Source organism: Panulirus ornatus, chromosome 13 (genome assembly GCF_036320965.1).
Source record: "Panulirus ornatus isolate Po-2019 chromosome 13, ASM3632096v1, whole genome shotgun sequence".
Taxonomy (NCBI): domain Eukaryota; kingdom Metazoa; phylum Arthropoda; class Malacostraca; order Decapoda; family Palinuridae; genus Panulirus; species Panulirus ornatus.
Genome location: NC_092236.1, coordinates 51,301,464 through 51,323,915, shown reverse-complemented (window position 1 = coordinate 51,323,915; position 22,452 = coordinate 51,301,464). Strand labels below are relative to the sequence as shown.

The following is a 22,452-nucleotide window of genomic DNA, read 5'->3' as shown; positions in this document are numbered from 1 at the left end:
GATCGTACCATCGTGCTCAAGGGTCGTACCGTCTTGCTCAAGGATCGTACCATCGTGCTCAAGGGTCGTACCGTCTTGCTCAAGGTCGTACCGTCGTGCTCAAGGGTCGTACCGTCGTGCTCAAGGGTCGTACCGTCTTGCTCAAGGATCGTACCGTCGTGCTCAAGGGTCGTACCGTCGTGCTCAAGGGTCGTACCGTCTTGCTCAAGGGTCGTACCGTCTTGCTCAAGGATCGTACCATCGTGCTCAAGGTCGTACCGTCTTGCTCAAGGTCGTACCGTCTTGCTCAAGGGTCGTACCGTCTTGCTCAAGGATCGTACCATCGTGCTCAAGGGTCGTACCGTCTTGCTCAAGGTCGTACCGTCTTGCTCAAGGTCGTACCGTCTTGCTCAAGGGTCGTACCGTCGTGCTCAAGGGTCGTACCGTCTTGCTCAAGGATCGTACCATCGTGCTCAAGGGTCGTACCGTCTTGCTCAAGGATCGTACCATCGTGCTCAAGGGTCGTACCGTCGTGCTCAAGGTCGTACCGTCTTGCTCGAGGATCGTACCATCGTGCTCAAGGTCGTACCGTCTTGCTCAAGGGTCGTACCGTCTTGCTCAAGGGTCGTACCGTCTTGCTCAAGGATCGTACCATCGTGCTCAAGGGTCGTACCGTCTTGCTCAAGGATCGTACCATCGTGCTCAAGGTCGTACCGTCTTGCTCAAGGGTCGTACCGTCTTGCTCAAGGATCGTACCATCGTGCTCAAGGGTCGTACCGTCTTGCTCAAGGTCGTACCGTCTTGCTCAAGGGTCGTACCGTCTTGCTCAAGGTCGTACCGTCTTGCTCGAGGATCGTACCATCGTGCTCAAGGGTCGTACCGTCTTGCTCGAGGATCGTACCATCGTGCTCAAGGGTCGTACCGTCTTGCTCAAGGATCGTACCATCGTGCTCAAGGGTCGTACCGTCTTGCTCAAGGGTCGTACCGTCTTGCTCAAGGTCGTACCGTCTTGCTCAAGGATCGTACCATCGTGCTCAAGGGTCGTACCGTCTTGCTCAAGGGTCGTACCGTCTTGCTCAAGGGTCGTACCGTCGTGCTCAAGGGTCGTACCGTCTTGCTCAAGGATCGTACCATCGTGCTCAAGGTCGTACCGTCTTGCTCAAGGGTCGTACCGTCGTGCTCAAGGGTCGTACCGTCTTGCTCAAGGGTCGTACCGTCTTGCTCAAGGATCGTACCATCGTGCTCAAGGGTCGTACCGTCTTGCTCAAGGTCGTACCGTCTTGCTCAAGGTCGTACCGTCTTGCTCGAGGATCGTACCATCGTGCTCAAGGGTCGTACCGTCTTGCTCAAGGATCGTACCATCGTGCTCAAGGGTCGTACCGTCGTGCTCAAAAGCGGCTTCGCCATGCTCAAGGGTCGTACCGTCTTGCTCAAGGTCGTACCGTCTTGCTCGAGGATCGTACCATCGTGCTCAAGGGTCGTACCGTCTTGCTCGAGGATCGTACCATCGTGCTCAAGGGTCGTACCGTCGTGCTCAAGGGTCGTACCGTCTTGCTCAAGGATCGTACCATCGTGCTCAAGGGTCGTACCGTCGTGCTCAAGGGTCGTACCGTCTTGCTCAAGGTCGTACCGTCTTGCTCAAGGATCGTACCATCGTGCTCAAGGGTCGTACCGTCTTGCTCAAGGGTCGTATCGTCGTGGTCAAGTGTCGTACCGTCGTGCTCAAAAGCGGCTTCGCCATGCTCAAGGGTCGTACCGTCGTGCTCAAGGGTCGTACCGTCTTGCTCGATGATCGTACCGTCGTGCTCAAGGGTCGTACCGTCTTGCTCGATGATCGTACCGTCGTGCTCAAGGGTCGTACCGTCTTGCTCAAGGTCGTACCGTCTTGCTCAAGGATCGTACCATCGTGCTCAAGGGTCGTACCGTCTTGCTCAAGGATCGTACCATCGTGCTCAAGGGTCGTACCGTCTTGCTCAAGGTCGTACCGTCTTGCTCAAGGTCGTACCGTCTTGCTCAAGGTCGTACCGTCTTGTCAAGGGTCGTACCGTCTTGCTCGAGGATCGTACCATCGTGCTCAAGGGTCGTACCGTCTTGCTCAAGGATCGTACCATCGTGCTCAAGGGTCGTACCGTCTTGCTCAAGGATCGTACCATCGTGCTCAAGGGTCGTACCGTCGTGCTCAAGGGTCGTACCGTCTTGCTCAAGGGTCGTACCGTCTTGCTCGAGGATCGTACCATCGTGCTCAAGGGTCGTACCGTCTTGCTCGAGGATCGTACCATCGTGCTCAAGGGTCGTACCATCGTGCTCAAGGGTCGTACCGTCTTGCTCAAGGGTCGTACCGTCTTGCTCAAGGGTCGTACCGTCTTGCTCAAGGGTCGTACCGTCGTGCTCAAGGGTCGTACCGTCGTGCTCAAGGGTCGTACCGTCTTGCTCGAGGATCGTATCGTCGTGGTCAAGTGTCGTACCGTCGTGCTCAAAAGCGGCTTCGCCATGCTCAAGGGTCGTAAAGTGGTGCTAAGGGATCGTACCGTCGTGCTCAAGGACCTTATACCGTCGTACTCAAGGATCGTACCGTCGTGCTCAAGGGTCGTACCGTCTTGCTCAAGGGTCGTACCGTCTTGCTCAAGGGTCGTACCGTCTTGCTCAAGGGTCGTACCGTCTTGCTCAAGGATCGTACCATCGTGCTCAAGGGTCGTACCGTCTTGCTCGAGGATCGTATCATCGTGCTCAAGGGTCGTACCGTCGTGCTCAAGGGTCGTACCGTCTTGCTCAAGGGTCGTACCGTCTTGCTCAAGGATCGTACCGTCTTGCTCAAGGGTCGTACCGTCGTGCTCAAGAGGTTATCAACTCAAATGCCTCTGTGTCTTTCCCCGGACCTCTGTTGCGCTCTGGTGGCGCGAGAAGGCGGATGAGGAGGCGACATGCGTCTTGTGTGTCTCATTCATACAATACACATGCCATGCAAACTCCCATTCATTAGAATATCGAGATTTCAGTAAAAAGACGAAGCGTCCTTCGACATCAACAAGGGGATGCGTACATACATGCGTGTAAGCGTAGCCCGACACGCAAAGACTAGAGATCAAATATAGGGTAAGTGGAGTAGTATAGAGTAAGTGGGAAATGAAATTCTTTATTAATCTTACTTTGAATCACTCAGTCATGAATTCGGATACCATATAGGTATACTGATGTAGGAGTAGACACCATTGATTCTTGTTAACATCCCATTTTTCCCCTCTGCACCGATTCTGGAATTTACAGCTAAAGAAACTACGAAGGTATGTGTCATGTTGTATCCCCATATACATGCTATATAGCCTTTTATCTATCGTAAGCATAGCTATAGCTGGCTGGGGTTTTAGCGCTGCTTGTGTGTGTGTGTGTGTGTGTGTGTGTGTGTGTGTGTGTACGCCTTAAGTTCCTTGTGTTGGTGAAGTGTGTTTGGTAGAGTCATCTCTGTATGGTTTTTGGTGATGAAACTGAATCAGTTGTATAATAATGGAACATCTGGAGGTTATGAATGAGTCAACCCTCTATCCCCTAGTGGTGCCTGGCGTTGCAGGTGAGTTCAGCAATAACATCCCAGTATCTTTTAGGTCTTCATTCGAACCGTGACAGTAGTTTTTACTGTCCCCAAACGAGTGTGTAAGGGTTATGGGGGTGTGACAACACTCCCTTCCACCCACCAACATGATGTATCCTTTAGCGCCCTCCTCCCTCAGTGAGTGCCCCCAAACACACCCCCTTGTGATATACCCACTGACAACCACAATTTGTCTCACAGTGTGTCTTGTGTTGTGTCTCTCCCCTCCCCCAACGCCCCACCCGGCAGCCGTGTCAGTGTCTGTGTCTGTGTGGACGTTGGTGGCCATCTCCTTGGAGAGGTATTACGCCATCTGCCAGCCCTTGCGTTCCAGGGGATGGCAGACGCTCTCCCACGCCTACAAGATCATTAGCCTCGTGTGGCTTCTCTCCCTGGCCTTCATGGCGCCCATAGCCGCCCTCTCACAGCTCCTGCCCGTCGGCGATACAAGTGAGTCCCTCCCTTCTCTCTCTCCCTCCTCCTCCCTGGCCTGATTGACTACCCATCCTCCCTCTTTGACAGTGGATGGTGGAGGAGGAGCCTCTTGCTGTACTACCCTGTGTCTATCCCCATATATATATATATATATATATATATATATATATATATATATATATATATATATATATATATATATATATTTGTATTATGCAGTTAGGACACTAATAGTGTCCTACGCTTGTAGATGAGTGTGTCACTGACCACATAGGACAATACGTAGTTGCTACAGAAGATGACCTGGACCATAGACCATCAGTTCCTCTGTCTCTCTCATGCACTCCCACGTACCGCTGAACATGTCATATCATGCACTAGTGAGCAATGTGATTCTAAAGTACCCAAGGTAAATCACCCCCCTCTCCTCCTTCTTCCTTTTTTCCCCAAAATATATGAGTCAAGTCCCATTTTTTTTCTCTTGTCATGTGTTGTGAATCACATCTTCAGGTGAAGTGCCCATTGTGAAGGCGGAACACAGTTTTCAACACCTTTTGACGAGGGTGAAAAGTGTTGAAGTTTGGCATGTTTCTGAGGCTAATCCACTGTTTCTTCTCCAGTATACCACTGTCTCTCCCCCAGGATAGCACCGTCTTTCCCCCAGTATACCACTATCCTTTCCCCCAGTATTGCACGGTGTTTTCCCCAGTATACCACAATCTCCTTCCCCAGTATACCACTGCTTCTCCCTCAGTATACCACCATTCCCTTTCCCGACATACCACTGCCTCTCCCCCTCGTACTCCACTATCTCTCCCCCTAGTATAACCTGTCTGTCCCCTGGTATATCACTACCTCATTCCCCAGTATAGCCCATGTACCCTCCTCTGGTATACCTCATCCCCAGTATAACCCCATGTGTACCCTCTCTGGTATACCTCATTCCCATTATAACCCCATGTACACCCCTCTGGTATACCTCATCCCCAGTATAACCCCATGTGTACCCCTCTGATATACCTCATCCCCAGTATAACCCCATGTGTACCCCTCTGGTATACCTCATTCCCATTATAACCCCATGTGTACCCCTCTGATATACCTCATCCCCAGTATAACCCCATGTGTACCCCTCTGGTATACCTCATTCCCATTATAACCCCATGTACACCCCTCTGGTATACCTCATCCCCAGTATAACCCCATGTACACCCCTCTGGTATACCTCATCCCCAGTATAACCCCATGTACACCCCTCTGGTATACCTCATTCCCAGTAAAAATCGTGTACCCCTCTGGTATACCTCATCCCCAGTATGAATCGTGTACCCCTCTGGTATACCTCATCCCCAGTATAACCCCATGTACACCCCTCTGGTATACCTCATCTCCAGTATAACCCATGTACACCCCTCTGGTATACCTCATCCCCAGTATAACCCCATGTACACCCCTCTGGTATACCTCATCCCCAGTATGAATCTGTACCCCTCTGGTATACCTCATCCCCAGTATAACCCCATGTACACCCCTCTGGTATACCTCATCTCCAGTATAACCCATGTACACCCCTCTGGTATACCTCATCCCCAGTATAACCCCATGTACACCCCTCTGGTATACCTCATCCCCAGTATAACCCCATGTACACCCCTCTGGTATACCTCATCTCCAGTATAACCCATGTACACCCCTCTGGTATACCTCATCCCCAGTATAACCCCATGTACACCCCTCTGGTATACCTCATCTCCAGTATAACCCATGTACACCCCTCTGGTATACCTCATCCCCAGTATAACCCATGTACACCCCTCTGGTATACCTCATCCCCAGTATAACCCATGTACACCCCTCTGGTATACCTCATCCCCAGTATAACCCCGTGTACCCCTCTGGTATACCTCATCCCCAGTATAACCCGTGTACCCTCTGGTATACCTCATCCCCAGTATAACCCCGTGTACCCCTATGGTATACCTCATCCCCAGCATAACCCCATGTACACCCCTCTGGTATACCTCATTCCCAGTAAAAATCGTGTACCCCTCTGGTATACCTCATTCCCAGTAAAAATCGTGTACCCCTCTGGTATACCTCATCCCCATTATAACCCTATGTGTACCCCCCTCTGCGTGCTCGCCAGGCCGCCACAAGTGTCGTGAGATGTGGCCCAGCCTTCACCTGGAGCGGGGTTTCAGCATGTTTCTCGGGGCGGGCTTGCTGCTGGTGCCCCTGGTCATCATGGTGGCCGCCTACTTCTCCATCACCATCTCTCTCTGGCACGGCATGAGAATCGAGAGGGAGACCGGCCAAGGTACCAGATCCTGTACGTCACTCATAACGCTGTACGTCCGTGCACGCCTCTACCCACCTGCATGCTTCCCCTCAGTGGGGCCTATTGCAGTGCCTCTACCCACCTGCATGCTTCCCCTCAGTGGGGCCTATTGCAGTGCCTCTACCCACCTGCATGCTTCCCCTCAGTGGGGCCTATTGCAGTGCCTCTACCCACCTGCATGCTTTCTCCTATTAGGGCCATGTGCAGTGGGGCCATGTGCAGTGCCTTTACCCACCTGCATGCTTTCTCCTATTAGGGCCATGTGCAGTGCTTCTACCCACCTACATGCTTCCCTCAGTGGGGCCATGTGCAGTGCCTCTACCCACCTTCATGCTTCCCCCAGTGGGGCCATGTGCAGTGCCTCCACCCATCTGCATGCTCTCCCCCAGTGGGGCCATGTGCAGTGCCTCTACCCACCTGCATGCTTCCCTCAGTGGGGCCATGTGCAGCGCCTCTACCCACCTACATGCTTCCCCCAGTGGGGCCATGTGCAGTGCCTCTACCCACCTGATTGCTTCCCTCAGTGGGGCCATGTGCAGTGCCTCTCCCCACCTGCATGCTTTGCCTCCGTAGGGTCATGCATAATGCTTCTCCCCACCTGCATACTTTGTCCCTCTTGGGTCAGTCATGTATAATGTCTCTACCCACCTGCATGCTTTCCCCAGTGGGGCTATATGCAGTGCCTCTACCCACTTGCATGTTTTGCCCCCGAAGGGTCATGTATATTGTCCCTGCATGCTTCCTCTAGTGGGGCCATGTGCAGTGCCTCTCCCTACCTGCATTCTATGCCCCGTAGGGTTATGCATAATGCCTTTACCCACCTGCATGCTTCCTCCAGTGGAGCCATGTGCAGTGCCTCCACCCACTTGCATGCTTTGCCCCTGTAGGGTCATGTATAATGCCTCTACCCACCTGCATGCTTCCCCAATGTAGGGCCATGTGCAGTGCCTCTACCCACTGGCATGCTTTGCCCCTGTAGGGCCATGTTTAATGTCTTTACCCACCTGCATGCTTCCCCCAGTGGGGCCATGTGCAGTGCCTCTACCCACTTACATGCTTTGTTCCCGTAGGGTCATGTTTAATGTCTCTACCCACCTGCATACTTCCCCCTGTGGGGCCATATGCAATGCCTCTACCCATCTGCATGCTTTACCTCCAAGGGTCATGTGCAATGCCTCTACCCACCTGCATGCTTCCTTTGTAGGGTCATGTGCAATGCCTTTACCCACCTACTCGCATTGCCCCTGTAGGGTCATGTACAATGCCTCTACCCACCTGCATGCATCCTTTATAGGTTCATGTGCAGTGCCTCTACCCACCTACATGCATTCCCTTGTAGGGTCATGTACAATGCCTCTACCCACCTGCATGCTTCCTTTTTAGGTTCATGTGCAGTGCCTTTACCCACCTACATGCATTCCCCTGTAGGGTCATTTACAATGCCTCTACCCACCTGCATGCTTCCCTTGCACAGTCATGTGAGCAACACCTGCATGAATACTTCAGACACAAGTTTTACTTGTGCATGACAGGTTAATGTTAGTTTTGCTGCCCCATGACACACATTTAGGGCCTTCTTAATGCTGCATGACAGAGGTTCATGTCGGCGGTCCGTATGCTGCATGACAACAGATTAACGTTGTCATACTGTCATATGACATGGGTTTATGTCGGTCTTGCTTATGCATGACAGAGTTTTATGTTGGTCTAAATGTTGCATGGCACAGGTTTAGGATCTTCGTACTGCTGCATGACGCAGTGTGGTGGCAGTTTTACTGCCGCATGACGCAGTGTGGTGGTAGTTTTACTGCTGCATGACACAGTGTGGTGGCAGTTTTACTGCTGCATGACGCAGTGTGGTGGCAGTTTTACTACCGCATGACGCAGTGTGGTGGTAGTTTTACTGCTGCATGACGCAGTGTGGTGGCAGTTTTACTGCTGCATGACACAATGTGGTGGCAGTTTTACTGCCGCATGACGCAGTGTGGTGGCAGTTTTACTACTGCATGACACATTGTGGTGGTAGTTTTACTGCTGCATGACGCAGTGTGGTGGCAGTGTTACTACTGCATGACACATTGTGGTGGCAGTTTTACTGCTGCATGACACAGTGTGGTGGCAGTTTTACTGCCGCATGACGCAGTGTGGTGGCAGTTTTACTGCTGCATGACGCAGTGTGGTGGCAGTTTTACTGCTGCATGACGCAGTGTGGTGGCAGTTTTACTGCCGCATGACGCAGTGTGGTGGCAGTGTTACTACTGCATGACACATTGTGGTGGCAGTTTTACTCCTGCATATCGCAGTGTGGTGGCAGTGTTACTGCTGCATGACGCAGTGTGGTGGCAGTGTTACTGCTGCATGACGCAGTGTGGTGGCAGTTTTACTGCTGCATGACGCAGTGTGGTGGCAGTTTTACTACTGCATGACACATTGTGGTGGCAGTTTTACTGCTGCATGACGCATTGTGGTGGCAGTTTTACTGCTGCATGACGCATTGTGGTGGCAGTTTTACTGCTGCATGACGCATTGTGGTGGCAGTTTTACTGCTGCATGACGCAGTGTGGTGGCAGTTTTACTGCTGCATGACGCAGTGTGGTGGCAGTTTTACTACTGCATGACACATTGTGGTGGCAGTTTTACTGCTGCATGACGCATTGTGGTGGCAGTTTTACTGCTGCATGACGCAGTGTGGTGGCAGTTTTACTGCTGCATGACGCATTGTGGTGGCAGTTTTACTGCTGCATGACGCAGTGTGGTGGCAGTTTTACTGCTGCATGACGCATTGTGGTGGCAGTTTTACTGCTGCATGACGCATTGTGGTGGCAGTTTTACTGCTGCATGACGCAGTGTGGTGGCAGTTTTACTGCTGCATGACGCAGTGTGGTGGCAGTTTTACTACTGCATGACACATTGTGGTGGCAGTTTTACTGCTGCATGACGCAGTGTGGTGGCAGTTTTACTGCCGCATGACGCAGTGTGGTGGCAGTTTTACTGCTGCATGACGCAGTGTGGTGGCAGTTTTACTGCTGCATGACGCAGTGTGGTGGCAGTTTTACTGCTGCATGACGCAGTGTGGTGGCAGTTTTACTGCTGCATGACGCAGTGTGGTGGCAGTTTTACTGCTGCATGACGCAGTGTGGTGGCAGTTTTACTGCTGCATGACGCATTGTGGTGGCAGTTTTACTGCTGCATGACGCAGTGTGGTGGCAGTTTTACTGCTGCATGACGCAGTGTGGTGGCAAGGATCATAACTGCATGACACAGGTTCATAACTGCATGACACAGGTTCATAACTGCATGACACAGGTTCATGCTGTACAGTTCTTAAGTACGACGGTACAGTTCTTAAGTACGACGGTACAGTTCTTAAGTACGACGGTACAGTTCTTAAGTACGACGGTACAGTTCTTAAGTACGACGGTACAGTTCTTAAGTACGACGGTACAGTTCTTAAGTACGACGGTACAGTTCTTAAGTACGACGGTACAGTTCTTAAGTACGACGGTACAGTTCTTAAGTACGACGGTACAGTTATTAAGTACGACGGTACAGTTCTTAAGTACGACGGTACAGTTCTTAAGTACGACGGTACAGTTATTAAGTACGACGGTACAGTTATTAAGTACGACGGTACAGTTATTAAGTACGACGGTACAGTTCTTAAGTACGACGGTACAGTTATTCAGTACGACGGTACAGTTATTAAGTACGACGGTACAGTTATTAAGTACGACGGTACAGTTCTTAAGTACGACGGTACAGTTATTCAGTACGACGGTACAGTTATTAAGTACGACGGTACAGTTCTTAAGTACGACGGTACAGTTCTTAAGTACGACGGTACAGTTATTCAGTACGACGGTACAGTTATTCAGTACGACGGTACAGTTATTCAGTACGACGGTACAGTTCTTAAGTACGACGGTACAGTTCTTAAGTACGACGGTACAGTTCTTAAGTACGACGGTACAGTTATTCAGTACGACGGTACAGTTATTCAGTACGACGGTACAGTTATTCAGTACGACGGTACAGTTCTTAAGTACGACGGTACAGTTCTTAAGTACGACGGTACAGTTCTTAAGTACGACGGTACAGTTATTCAGTACGACGGTACAGTTATTCAGTACGACGGTACAGTTATTCAGTACGACGGTACAGTTCTTAAGTACGACGGTACAGTTCTTAAGTACGACGGTACAGTTAAGGACGCGTACAGTTATTAAGTACGACGGTACAGTTCTTAAGTACGACGGTACAGTTAGTACGCGGTACAGTTATTCAGTACGACGGTACAGTTATTAAGTACGACGGTACAGTTCTTAAGTACGACGGTACCAGTTATTAGTACGACGGTCAGTCTTAAGTACGACGGTACAGTTTTAAGTCGTACTGTACATTTTCGTGAGTCGTACGTCACGTTTCGTGAGTCTTGTTCGACGTTCGTGAAGTCGTACCGTCACGTTCGTGAAGTCGCCGTACAGTTCGTAAGTACGTCCGTCACAGTTTGTGAAGTCGTCCGTACGTTCGTGAAGTCGTCCGTCACATTTTGTGAAGTCGTCGTCACGTTCGTGAAGTCGTCCCGTCACGTTCGTGAAGTCGTCCCGTCACGTTCGTGAAGTCGTCCCGTCACGTTCGTGAAGTCGTCCCGTCACGTTCGTGAGTCGTCCCGTCACATTTGTGAGTCGTCTCGTCACGTTCGTGAAGTCGTCCCGTCACATTTGTGAGTCGTCTCTACACGTTCGTGAGTCGTCCCGTCACATTTGTGAGTCGTCCCGTCACATTTGTGAGTCGTCCCGTCACATTTGTGAGTCGTCTCTACACGTTCGTGAGTCGTCCCGTCACATTTGTGAGTCGTCCCGTCACATTTGTGAGTCGTCCCGTCACATTTGTGAGTCGTCTCTACACGTTCGTGAGTCGTCCCGTCACATTTGTGAGTCGTCCCGTCACATTTGTGAGTCGTCCCGTCACATTTGTGAGTCGTCTCTACACGTTCGTGAGTCGTCCCGTCACATTTGTGAGTCGTCCCGTCACATTTGTGAGTCGTCTCGTCACGTTCGTGAAGTCGTCTCGTCACATTTGTGAGTCGTCTCTACACGTTCGTGAGTCGTCTCGTCACATTTGTGAGTCGTCCCGTCACATTTGTGAGTCGTCTCGTCACGTTCGTGAAGTCGTCCCGTCACATTTGTGAGTCGTCCCCTCACGTTCGTGAAGTCGTCCCGTCACATTTGTGAGTCGTCCCCTCACGTTCGTGAAGTCGTACCATCACGTTCGTGAGTCGCCCTCCCCCCCCCCCTCACGTTTTGTTTTTGAGGGGATGTCGAACCTTCGTACTCAACTTTATATTTTACTCAAAAAAAACATTTCCCCCACAGAATTTTCCTCACACCTCGTGTTTCCCATTTTTCTTCCTTAACTTCATCCCAGGAAAATTCCTCTTTCCCTCCCACCTCCGCCGCCCTCACCCCACTCACGAATTCCCTCCCTCCCTCTCCTTCTCCTCTTCTCCCATCTCGCCTGCACCAGACATCTCTGGCCGGGCGCCACTTACACGTCTCCTCTCTCACTCCCACTCCCTCCCTCCTACTCCCTCCCTCCCTCCCACTCCCAAGTCCCTTCCCTCCCTCCCCCTCCCTCCCTCCTACTCCCTCCCTCCTACTCCCTCCCTCCCTCTCCCTCCCTTTCACTCCCAAGTCTCTTCCCTCCTCCTCACACCCAACACTCCTCCAGAAATATTTCCCTGTAAATGAAAAGAAATCTCTTTTTCTCTTCCACACACCCCCACGTAACAACCCCCCAACACCGCCCACACCGCCCACACCACCGCCCACACCACCGCCCACACCACCCACACCACCACCTCATTGTGCACCTCATAACAGAGTCCTTTACCCTCATTGTCTCACTCACCATCGCTTTTATTCACTTCAGTGCCTGTGTTATTTTTCCCCTCCTCGGCGCCCCAGTCTGTCTCCCCTCACAGTCTCTTATTTCAACGCGCGTGTTTTCCCCTCGCGGCACCTTTGCTTGTTTCTTTTCAGTCCCTGTGTTTTTCCTTCAACGCCTCCGTTTCCTCTTTCTGTTTATCTGTTCCAGAGATTCTGTTGGTTTCCTTCAACACTTCTACTGTTGCCTTTTTTTTTTTTTCTCAGCACTTCTGTTGATTCGTTCAGCGCCTCTGATACCTGCCTTCAGCACCTCCTTGTCTGTCTCTCCTTCAACAACTCCTTGTCCCCTTCAACAACTCCTTTTGTCCCCTTCAGCACCTCCTTGCCTCCTTCAGCACCTCCTTTTGTCCCCTTCAGCACCTCCTTGCCTCCTTCAGCACCTCCTTTTGTCCCCTTCAGCACCTCCTTGCCTCCTTCAGCACCTCCTTTTGTCCCCTTCAGCACCTCCTTGCCCCCTTCAACAACTCCTTTTGTCCCCTTCAGCACCTCCTTGCCTCCTTCAGCACCTCCTTTTGTCCCCTTCGGCACCTCTCTCTCCTTCAGCTCCTCCTTGTCTCCTTCAGCACCTCCTTTCGTCTCCTTCAATGCCTCCTTCTCTCCTTCAGTACCTCCTTGGCTCCTCTCCTTGTCTCCTTCAGCACCTCCTTGTCTCCTTCAGCACCTCCTTCTCTCCTTCAGCTCCTCCTTGTCTCCTTCAGCACCTCCTTTCGTCTCCTTCAATGCCTCCTTCTCTCCTTCAGTACCTCCTTGGCTCCTCTCCTTGTCTCCTTCAGCACCTCCTTGTCCCTTTCAGCTCCTCCTTGCCTCCTTCAGCACCTCCTTGCCTCCTTCAGCACCTCCTTGCCTCCTTCAGCACCTCCCTCAACAAGATGCAGATATTAGACACCCAAAGCTCAGTTTCCCACCTGAGGATTCTCCAGCGATCTGTCCTCGTACTCAAGCAGCATTTGATCCTCTCGAGAACGCATTCAAAGTTTCTTTTTATTATTATTTATTTTTTCGTGGCGCGTATACAACTTGGTCGTGCCAGAAAGGTGTGTGTGTGTGTGTGTGTGTGTGTGTGTGTGTGTGTGTGTGTGTGTGTGTCTTTTTGGGGATTCTACCCCCTTCCTTGATAGACATTTACCAGATCTACTGGAAATGTTTCTCTCTTTCTCTGACGTATCTATTTTTTTTTTTTTTTTAGGGGGGGGGCAACGACGGAAGGACTCTTGAGCACGACAATGCAACCCCCTTTTTTGGGGTGGGTGGGGGGTTGGGGGGGGAGAGGGTCGTGATGTATGCAACGACCTTTCTTTTTTCTTTATTTGGGGTCGTAGCGCGCCCTTCGAATTCTTTATATAAAATAAACTTTAAAAAAAATTCTTAGATTCAAGTCGAAAATTTTTTTTGTCTTTTTTTTTTGTAATTTGGTTGAGTATACAACACGTACATAGGTATACGTATATGTATAACCCACGCTGCATGGAATACACATAATTCCGGATGGAGTTTAATTGTTCTCTTTTACATTTTCATTTGCCATGTTTACAATTATATAATATTTTTTTTTTTTTACATTTACTAGAAATGTATAACAAATTCTCATTTATTGTCATATTTTTTTTCTTCACTAGAAATGTATAAGAAAGTTTCATTTTGTGTCATTTTTTTTCTCTTCACTATACTCTGGAAATTCGTGTTTAGCTTTGCCGTCTACGAATTATTGATCTGTGGATTTTCTCTCTCCGTTCGTGTCACTGTAAACGAAAGGTCGTTTTCGTCTACCGTAGGTGCAACGAACGGCCAAACACGACAGACCTCTGAAAACGGCCAAACACGACAGACCTCTGAAAACGACCAAACACGACAGACCTTTAAAAAAAAAGACCGAACACGACGGACCTTAAAAAAATGACCAGACACGATAGACCTTAAAAGAACGACCAGACAGAACAGATTTAAACAAACGACCAAACACAACAGACCTTAAAAAAACGACCAGACACAACAGACCTTAAAAAAATCGACCAAACACGACAGACCTAAAAAACAAAAAACACGACAGACCTAAAAAAGATTAAACAACCAAACACGACAGAACCTAAAAAAAAAAAAAAAAATGACCAAACACGCCTAAAACGACCAAACACGACAGACCTTAAAACGACGCACTGCACATTTACATGGGCATTACTTGGTCCTAAACAGCTTTAGGTAAGTCCTCATGGATAACAAGCTGTCTCTCATTACTATCTTAATTAGAGTTAGAGCTTCCATTATCTTATCTTCCCACGACAGGCGTGGTCCATACCAGCCCCAGCCAGGCCACCTTCCACCCACCCCCACACACACACCTTCCCAAGAGCGTCCCAGCTGTTTTCCGAGCAAACGAATCCGGTTCGTTAGCCCAGAAAAGCTTCGTGGAAGGCGAGCTTCCCCCAGCTACTCTCTCTCTCTCTCTCTCTCTCTCTCTCTCTCTCTCTCTCTCTATGTATCTATCTATCTATCTATCTCTATCTCTCTCTCTATCTCTATCTCTATCAATCTATCACACACACACACACACACACACACATACACACACAAATATAGTGCATATGAACATGCACTTTTCACAGAACATGTAATTCCCTCCAACAACAAGGATTCGAACCCGGACAACTTGCGTGATTGCTGGGTACGCTCACCACTCGGCTATGTTCGTCCCTAACAGTCGTTTCCCTATTTTAGGGGCGAGCATAGCCGGGTGGTTAGCGTGCCCAGCAATCATGCAAATTGTCTGGGTTCGAATCCTTGCTGTTGGAGGGCATTATGATATATATATATATATATATATATATATATATATATATATATATATATATATATATATCAGGACGGGACATGCTGGGAAATAAGGAGCATGTATGTGTGCATGTTTGTGTGTGTGTGAGTGTGTTTTAACTTTAGGCTGACCTCAGTGTGACCTCTGTATCCAGGGTTATGGATCATCATCATCATAAGAACACACGATCATCCCTCGCCTAATTACACATTGAGAGAGATATACCAATCAAAGATATTCTTTTAAAATTGCTGTCAGTTGAGAATAGAACTTTAGACTGTAATTCTAACAGAAGTGACATAGTGAGTGAGTTCCCTCATAGTCTGTATCAAGGTTGTGTAAGAGATAAAGTAGTAAACTCACGAGACCTGACGTCGTCCATAGCAGACAACCCCATTGGGTGAAACAAGACTTAGAATGTAATAGTTGTGGTGATCACGTGAGAGAATACAGGGAGACAGTAACAATCTAAAGTGATAGAGAAAATGTATAGAGAGTGTGGAAACGCGAAAAAGTGAATGAGTTGGGCAATTAGTCGAGGAAACTGAATTAATTGCCTTGATGATACGATATATGGGATCCTACGTTACACAGAACAGACGAGAAGAGGATCAGTGTTGGGTCAGTGTTGGTATCAGTGTTGGTATCAGTGTGTAAAGTCATTCCTCGCTCTGATACCACAGGATGTCCTTCGTATGACCAGGCTCGCCCCTGTAAGGCTAAAGAACCAGTCACATGTCTCCAAGGGACGCTGACAACTTCAGTTCCAACAGGGCAGCAGTAAGGGGACGAGTAACAGTAGAGACGAAGCAAACAGGTGGGGGCCCGAGAGAGAGAATCTTGGTCAGTGTGGAGATGGAAACGGTGAAGCCGTGCCAAGGAGCCTCACCGCTACGAATACTAAGTACAGGAGCGACTTGACCTGGAGGAACGTGGGTCGTCGCTGAGCGTGAGCTGCAGCACGCCCGGAACCCAAGCTTGCACGTCCAGACCAGCCAGACCAGAAGGTACGAAGGATACTCTCAAACGAAAAAAAAAAAACCAAAAAAACATTCTGGTTCTTGATGGCAGCGAAAGCTACGTGAGGTTTAGACCCCATACGTCGCTAGTAACATGACGTGACGTCATTCGAAATAACGGTATACCAAGTCCATTGCCAACCAGATAGTTCGTTGATCCACCGTCCTTAAAGATAATCAAAACTCTACAAAAACTTCGACCCGGAACACATCAGGAAACAATGAAGATGTGCGTGTGTTTAGTAGGACTTGGGGGGGGGGTTCAGCCGAACGAACATTTCTCAGACCAAACTCATGCAAAAAGAAATTTCCAGTTGAATTCCACGTAATTACATCGGAGCCGCAAAATCCTACCGACAGAGTCAGAAATCATGGCATCTGTGCATAGGAGTAAGCCAATGGACACAAACGATAGAAAAGGGATATTCTCTCTCACAACACACAGCTCGTCGTGCTCCACGCTGAACTCGACCCACTACCTGGGCAGAGATGGCCGAGCTATCAACGAAAGATACGCACACTGGAAGGCCTCACATCCGACCACAGCTGTGGCGGGATGTGAGATCGGGGAGAAGCAGAGAGACCAAAAAAAACCCTCAAAAAACAATTAAGTTAAAGCTAAAAAATCTCACCCTCACCAACTTCATGCTAAGAGCGTATGGAATATATATATATATATATATATATATATTTATATATATATATATATATATATATATATATATATATATATATATATATATGAAAGCCCAGGAACATAAAAGTCTTCAAAAAAAGGCCCACGAACACAAAAGTCTTCAAAAAATGATACAGCACAAATTAGACCATGACCTATTGGCTCGTATCATTACTCCAGGATGATCCCCTCGCTGAGGCAGAATGAGGAGCCAGGAGTGGCGGCAGATCATGGGAGGGGCAGACGAATCGCTACTCCCCCCATGACTGTCTGTAGCTGAGAAACAAGAGCCTAGAGAGAGAGAGAGAGAGAGAGAGAGAGAGAGAGAGAGAGAGAGAGAGAGAGTTGACCCAACACCTAACACTGACCACGATCCCATAGTGGAGGGGGACAGCTCAACTTGCATCTGTCCCACACTATCGTTCCCAGGGACTTGTAACCACACTTCCCCTCCTCACCCTCAGGGCTGGCTGAGCTGAGCTGGCCTAGGCTGGCCTAACCCCTATAAAAGTGGGGAAAGCAGACAGACAGACAGACAGACATCAGACATCAGAGGCAGAGCCAGCCTCAGACAGACAGACAGACAGACATCAGAGGCAGAGCCAGCCACAGACAGACAGACATCAGAGGCAGAGCCAGCCACCCCTGGATATTGAACATCCTGTCGAACTCACATACGCCAAATGATCTCGTCGCAAATTGTCGCGTTGATTCGACCCACATCCCCATCGGCAATCCAGCGCAATAAAAGAAAATTAGAGAGAGAGAAAACAAAACAAAAAAAAAAGAAGAAAGACGCAGGGGCTTAAAAAAAAAAGGGGAACTCGCAGGTGCTTTGAGCCAATCGGGCACATACATGCACGAACAAGCAGATGTCATTATGATGAATAGCCAATGAGTTTCGAATCACCAAACCATAAACTTTGCTCCGGAACAGTATCACTCACCTGAAAAAAAAAGTATCTTTTTTTTTTTTTTAACGTTTGGAGAGACAGCACGGGCAACTGAGTGGCCCTAATGAGAGTCGTTCTCTTTATCGGTTAACGTTCCTGACTGTGACGCATTCAAGGGTCGCCCCGGGTCCAGCCCACATCGGTTCGAATCCTGGTCGAGGTGGTCGGTTCACAGTCCACCTAATTGTTCATTCTCTTGTAAGGGCTGGTCGATCAATTGGATATCTGGCTTAGACTGGGTTATATGTACGTGTGTGTGTGTGTGTGTGTGTGTGTGTGTGTGTGTGTTGCAGATTCGAGTGAAAAACTGCAGAGGTTGTTGACCGAGTTTAGAAGAGTATGTGAAGGGAGGAAGTTGAGTGTAAGCGTGAAGAAAAGCCAGGTTTTTAGGTTTAGCAGGGTTGAGGGACAGGCTAGTTGGTGTGTAAGTTTGAATGGAGAAAACTTGGAGGAAAGTGAAGTGTTTTAGATGCCTAGGACTGGTCATGGCAGCGAATGGAACCATGGAAGTGGAAGTGAGTCATAAGGTGGGGGAGGGGGCTTTATTTATTTAATTTTTTTTTTCATGTTGGAAGCTCCAGTCACGGACAAAAGTCTATATTAATACCGGGTCTTTATTTACATATAGAGAGGTTAATGGAAGGGAGGAGGGGAGAATGTGAAGACAAGGGGAAAGTATTTAGGAATTTTGGAGGAAGTAAAATACCTGTCTATTAGAATGTGTCTTATTTATCGGAGAAGATATGAGAAGATACAGAGTTCCAGAACCTCGGAGTGGAAGGAAAGAAATAGTTATCAAAACGGCCCACCCTTCGAGTTGCCAACGGCCACACAGTAATCATGTGACGCAGCAGCTTGCCGAGTATTGCGTGGTCTAGCGAGTGGAATGGGGTACACAAGCCGCCAGCACTCTGAATCAGAAACTAAGCAATACCTCTAAAAGAGAGAAAGTCAGCCAGCATTATGGTGTAAGGCAAGCGGGTCAAGTTTTGAAGGGAACCTGATAAGAGTTTAAAAGTCAAACAGCATTCGACGCGAACTTTGTCAAGTAAGGATGCAGAGCTAGAACCACCCCAGACGTGAGAGCAATACTCTAACGTCAAGAACGACTTTAATTTTTCAAAAAAGAAGAAAAGAAGGAGAAGAGGAATTTGAGGTTTTATGAATGGAAGCGTCTTGGAAATGATGGGATGTGGGTAACCGCTTTCACAGGGACATTGCACCGGAGCCTATTGTATTTTTTTTTTATTTCCATCGTTGCATTTTCGGCTTTCTGTTTTCTTGGTGTATTTCTGTTTTCTTGGTGTATTTCTGTTGCTTGGTGTATTTCTGTTTTCTTAGTGTATTTCTGTTTTCTTGGTGTATTTCTGTTTTCTTGGTGTATTTCTGTTTTCCTGGTGTATTTCTGTTTTCTTGGTGTATTTCTGTTTTCTTGGTGTATTTCTGTTTTCCTGGTGTATTTCTGTTTTCTTGGTGTGTTTCTGTTTTCTTGGTGTATTTCTGTATTCCTGGTGTATTTCTGTTTTCTTGGTGTATTTCTGTTTTCTTGGTGTATTTCTGTTTTCTTGGTGTATTTCTGTTTTCTTGGTGTATTTCTGTTTTCTTGGTGTATTTCTGTTTTCTTGGTGTATTTCTGTTTTCTTGGTGTATTTCTGTTTTCTTGGTGTATTTCGAATTCATTTTGTGTGACGAGCGTCTCTGTGTCTTTATGTAATTCCTTGGGTACGGCGGTACAGCTCTCGAGCACACGAACGGACGGTACGACCCGAGAGCACACGAACGGACGATACGGCCCGAGAGCACACGAACGGACGGTACGACCCTCGAGCACACGAACGGACGGTACGACCCTCGAGCACACGAACGGACGATACGGCCCTTGAGTACACGAACGGACGGTACGATCCTCGAGCACACGAACGGACGGTACGACCCTTGAGCACACGAACGGACGGTACGACCCTCGAGCACACGAACGGACGGTACGACCCTCGAGCACACGAACGGACGTTACGACCCTTGAGCACACGAACGGACGGTACGACCCTCGAGCACACGAACGGACGTTACGACCCTTGAGCACACGAACGGACGGTACGACCCTCGAGCACACGAACGGACGGTACGACCCTTGAGCACACGAACGGACGGTACGATCCTCGAGCACACGAACGGACGGTACGACCCTTGAGCACACGAACGGACGGTACGACCCTCGAGCACACGAACGGACGGTACGACCCTTGCGCACACGAACGGACGGTACGACAGTCCTTGTGTATTGTAACCTTGCCTTTTGACCTGAGCCTTAATGAAAGGTCAGATGAAAAACAAGACCACGAAGGTATATGAGATACATCTGTTCAAAATGAAATTATATATATATATATATATATATATATATATATATATATATATATATATATATATATATATATATATATATATATATATATATATATAAAAGGAGAGATAGGTAGTATGTTTGAGGAAAGGAGCCTGGATGTTTTGGCTCTGAGTGAAACGAAGCTCAAGGGTAAAGGGGAAGAGTGGTTTGGAAATGTCTGGGGAGTGAAGTCAGGGGTTAGTGAGAGGACAAGAGCAAGGGAAGGAGTAGCAATACTCCTGAAACAGGAGTTGTGGGAGTATGTGATAGAATGTAAGAAAGTAAATTCTCGATTAATATGGGTAAAATTGAAAGTTGATGGAGAGAGGTGGGTGATTATTGGTGCATATGCACCTGGGCATGAGAAGAAAGATCATGAGAGGCAAGTGTTTTGGGAGCAGCTAAATGAGTGTGTTGCGGTTTTGATACACGAGACCGGGTTATAGTGATGGGTGATTTGAATGCAAAGGTGAGTAATGTGGCAGTTGAGGGAATAATTGGTGTGCATGGGGTGTTCGGTGTTGTAAATGGAAATGGTGAGGAGCTTGTAGATTTATGTGCTGAAAAAGGACTGATGATTGGGAATACCTGGTTTAAAAAGCGAGATATACATAAGTATACTTATGTAAGTAGGAGAGATGGCCAGAGAGCGTTATTGGATTACGTGTTAATTGACAGGCGTGCGAAAGAGAGACTTTTGGATGTCAATGTGCTGAGAGGTGCAACTGGAGGGATGTCTGATCATTATCTTGTGGAGGCTAAGGTGAAGATTAGTATGGGTTTTCAGAAAAGAAGAGTGAATGTTGGGGTGAAGAAGGTGGTGAGAGTAAGTGAGCTTGGGAAGGAGACCTGTGTGAGGAAGTATCAGGAGAGACTGTGTACAGAATGGAAAAAGGTGAGAACAATGGAAGTAAGGGGAGTGGGGGAGGAATGGGATGTATTTAGGGAATCAGTGATGGATTGCGCGAAAGATGCTTGTGGCATGAGAAGAGTGGGAGGTGGGCTGTTTAGAAAGGGTAGTGAGTGGTGGGATGAAGAAGTAAGAGTATCAGTGAAAGAGAAGAGAGAGGCATTTGGACGATTTTTGCAGGGAAAAAATGCAATTGAGTGGGAGAAGTATAAAAGAAAGAGACAGGAGGTCAAGAGAAAGGTGCAAGAGGTGAAAAAAAGGGCAAATGAGAGTTGGGGTGAGAGACTATCAGTAAATTTTAGGGAGAATAAAAAGATGTTCTGGAAGGAGGTAAATAGGGTGCGTAAGACAAGGGAGCAAATGGGAACTTCAGTGAAGAGCGTAAATGGGGAGGTGATAACAAGTAGTGGTGATGTGAGAAGGAGATGGAATGAGTATTTTGAAGGTTTGTTGAATGTGTCTGATGACAGAGTGGCAGATATAGGGTGTTTGGGTCGAGGTGGTGTGCAAAGTGAGAGGGTTAGGGAAAATGATTTGGTAAACAGAGAAGAGGTAGTAAAAGCTTTGCGAAAGATGAAAGCCGGCAAGGCAGCAGGTTTGGATGGTATTGCAGTGGAATTTATTAAAAAAGGGGGTGACTGTATTGTTGACTGGTTGGTAAGGTTATTTAATGTATGTATGACTCATGGTGAGGTGCCTGAGGATTGGCGGAATGCGTGCATAGTGCCATTGTACAAAGGCAAGGGGGATAAGAGTGAGTGCTCAAATTACAGAGGTATAAGTTTGTTGAGTATTCCAGGTAAATTATATGGGAGGGTATTGATTGAGAGGGTGAAGGCAGGTACAGAGCATCAGATTGGGGAAGAGCAGTGTGGTTTCAGAAGTGGTAGAGGATGTGTGGATCAGGTGTTTGCTTTGAAGAATGTATGTGAGAAATACTTAGAAAAGCAAATGGATTTGTATGTAGCATTTATGGATCTGGAGAAGGCATATGATAGAGTTGATAGAGATGCTCTGTGGAAGGTATTAAGAATATATGGTGTGGGAGGCAAGTTGTTAGAAGCAGTGAAAAGTTTTTATCTAGGGTGTAAGGCATGTGTACGTGTAGGAAGAGAGGAAAGTGATTGGTTCTCAGTGAATGTAGGTTTGCGGCAGGGGTGTGTGATGTCTCCATGGTTGTTTAATTTGTTTATGGATGGGGTTGTTAGGGAGGTAAATGCAAGAGTCTTGGAAAGAGGGGCAAGTATGAAGTCTGTTGGGGATGAGAGAGCTTGGGAAGTGAGTCAGTTGTTGTTCGCTGATGATACAGCGCTGGTGGCTGATTCATGTGAGAAACTGCAGAAGCTGGTGACGGAGTTTGGTAAAGTGTGTGGAAGAAGAAAGTTAAGAGTAAATGTGAATAAGAGCAAGGTTATT

The 22,452-nt window shown here is 48.2% G+C and overlaps 1 protein-coding gene across 6 annotated transcripts in view; it reads left to right on the top strand.

Moving 5' to 3' along the window:
* The window catches only part of LOC139752870 (cholecystokinin receptor type A-like), a 183,505-nt gene that overhangs the window by 141,051 nt on the left and 20,002 nt on the right, over positions 1 to 22,452 (top strand). For 2 of the 6 annotated variants that reach the window (XM_071668869.1, XM_071668871.1), the window contains exons 3-4: positions 3,815 to 4,015; positions 6,147 to 6,329. The exons of 1 other annotated variant lie outside the window; for it this stretch is intronic. In XM_071668869.1, the coding sequence (XP_071524970.1) occupies positions 3,815 to 4,015; positions 6,147 to 6,329 (384 nt within the window). Of the gene's footprint in view, positions 1 to 3,814; positions 4,016 to 6,146; positions 6,330 to 22,452 lie in introns of those variants that run through there. 3 more of the 6 variants (XR_011713601.1, XM_071668870.1, XR_011713602.1) reach the window with 3 other exon arrangements.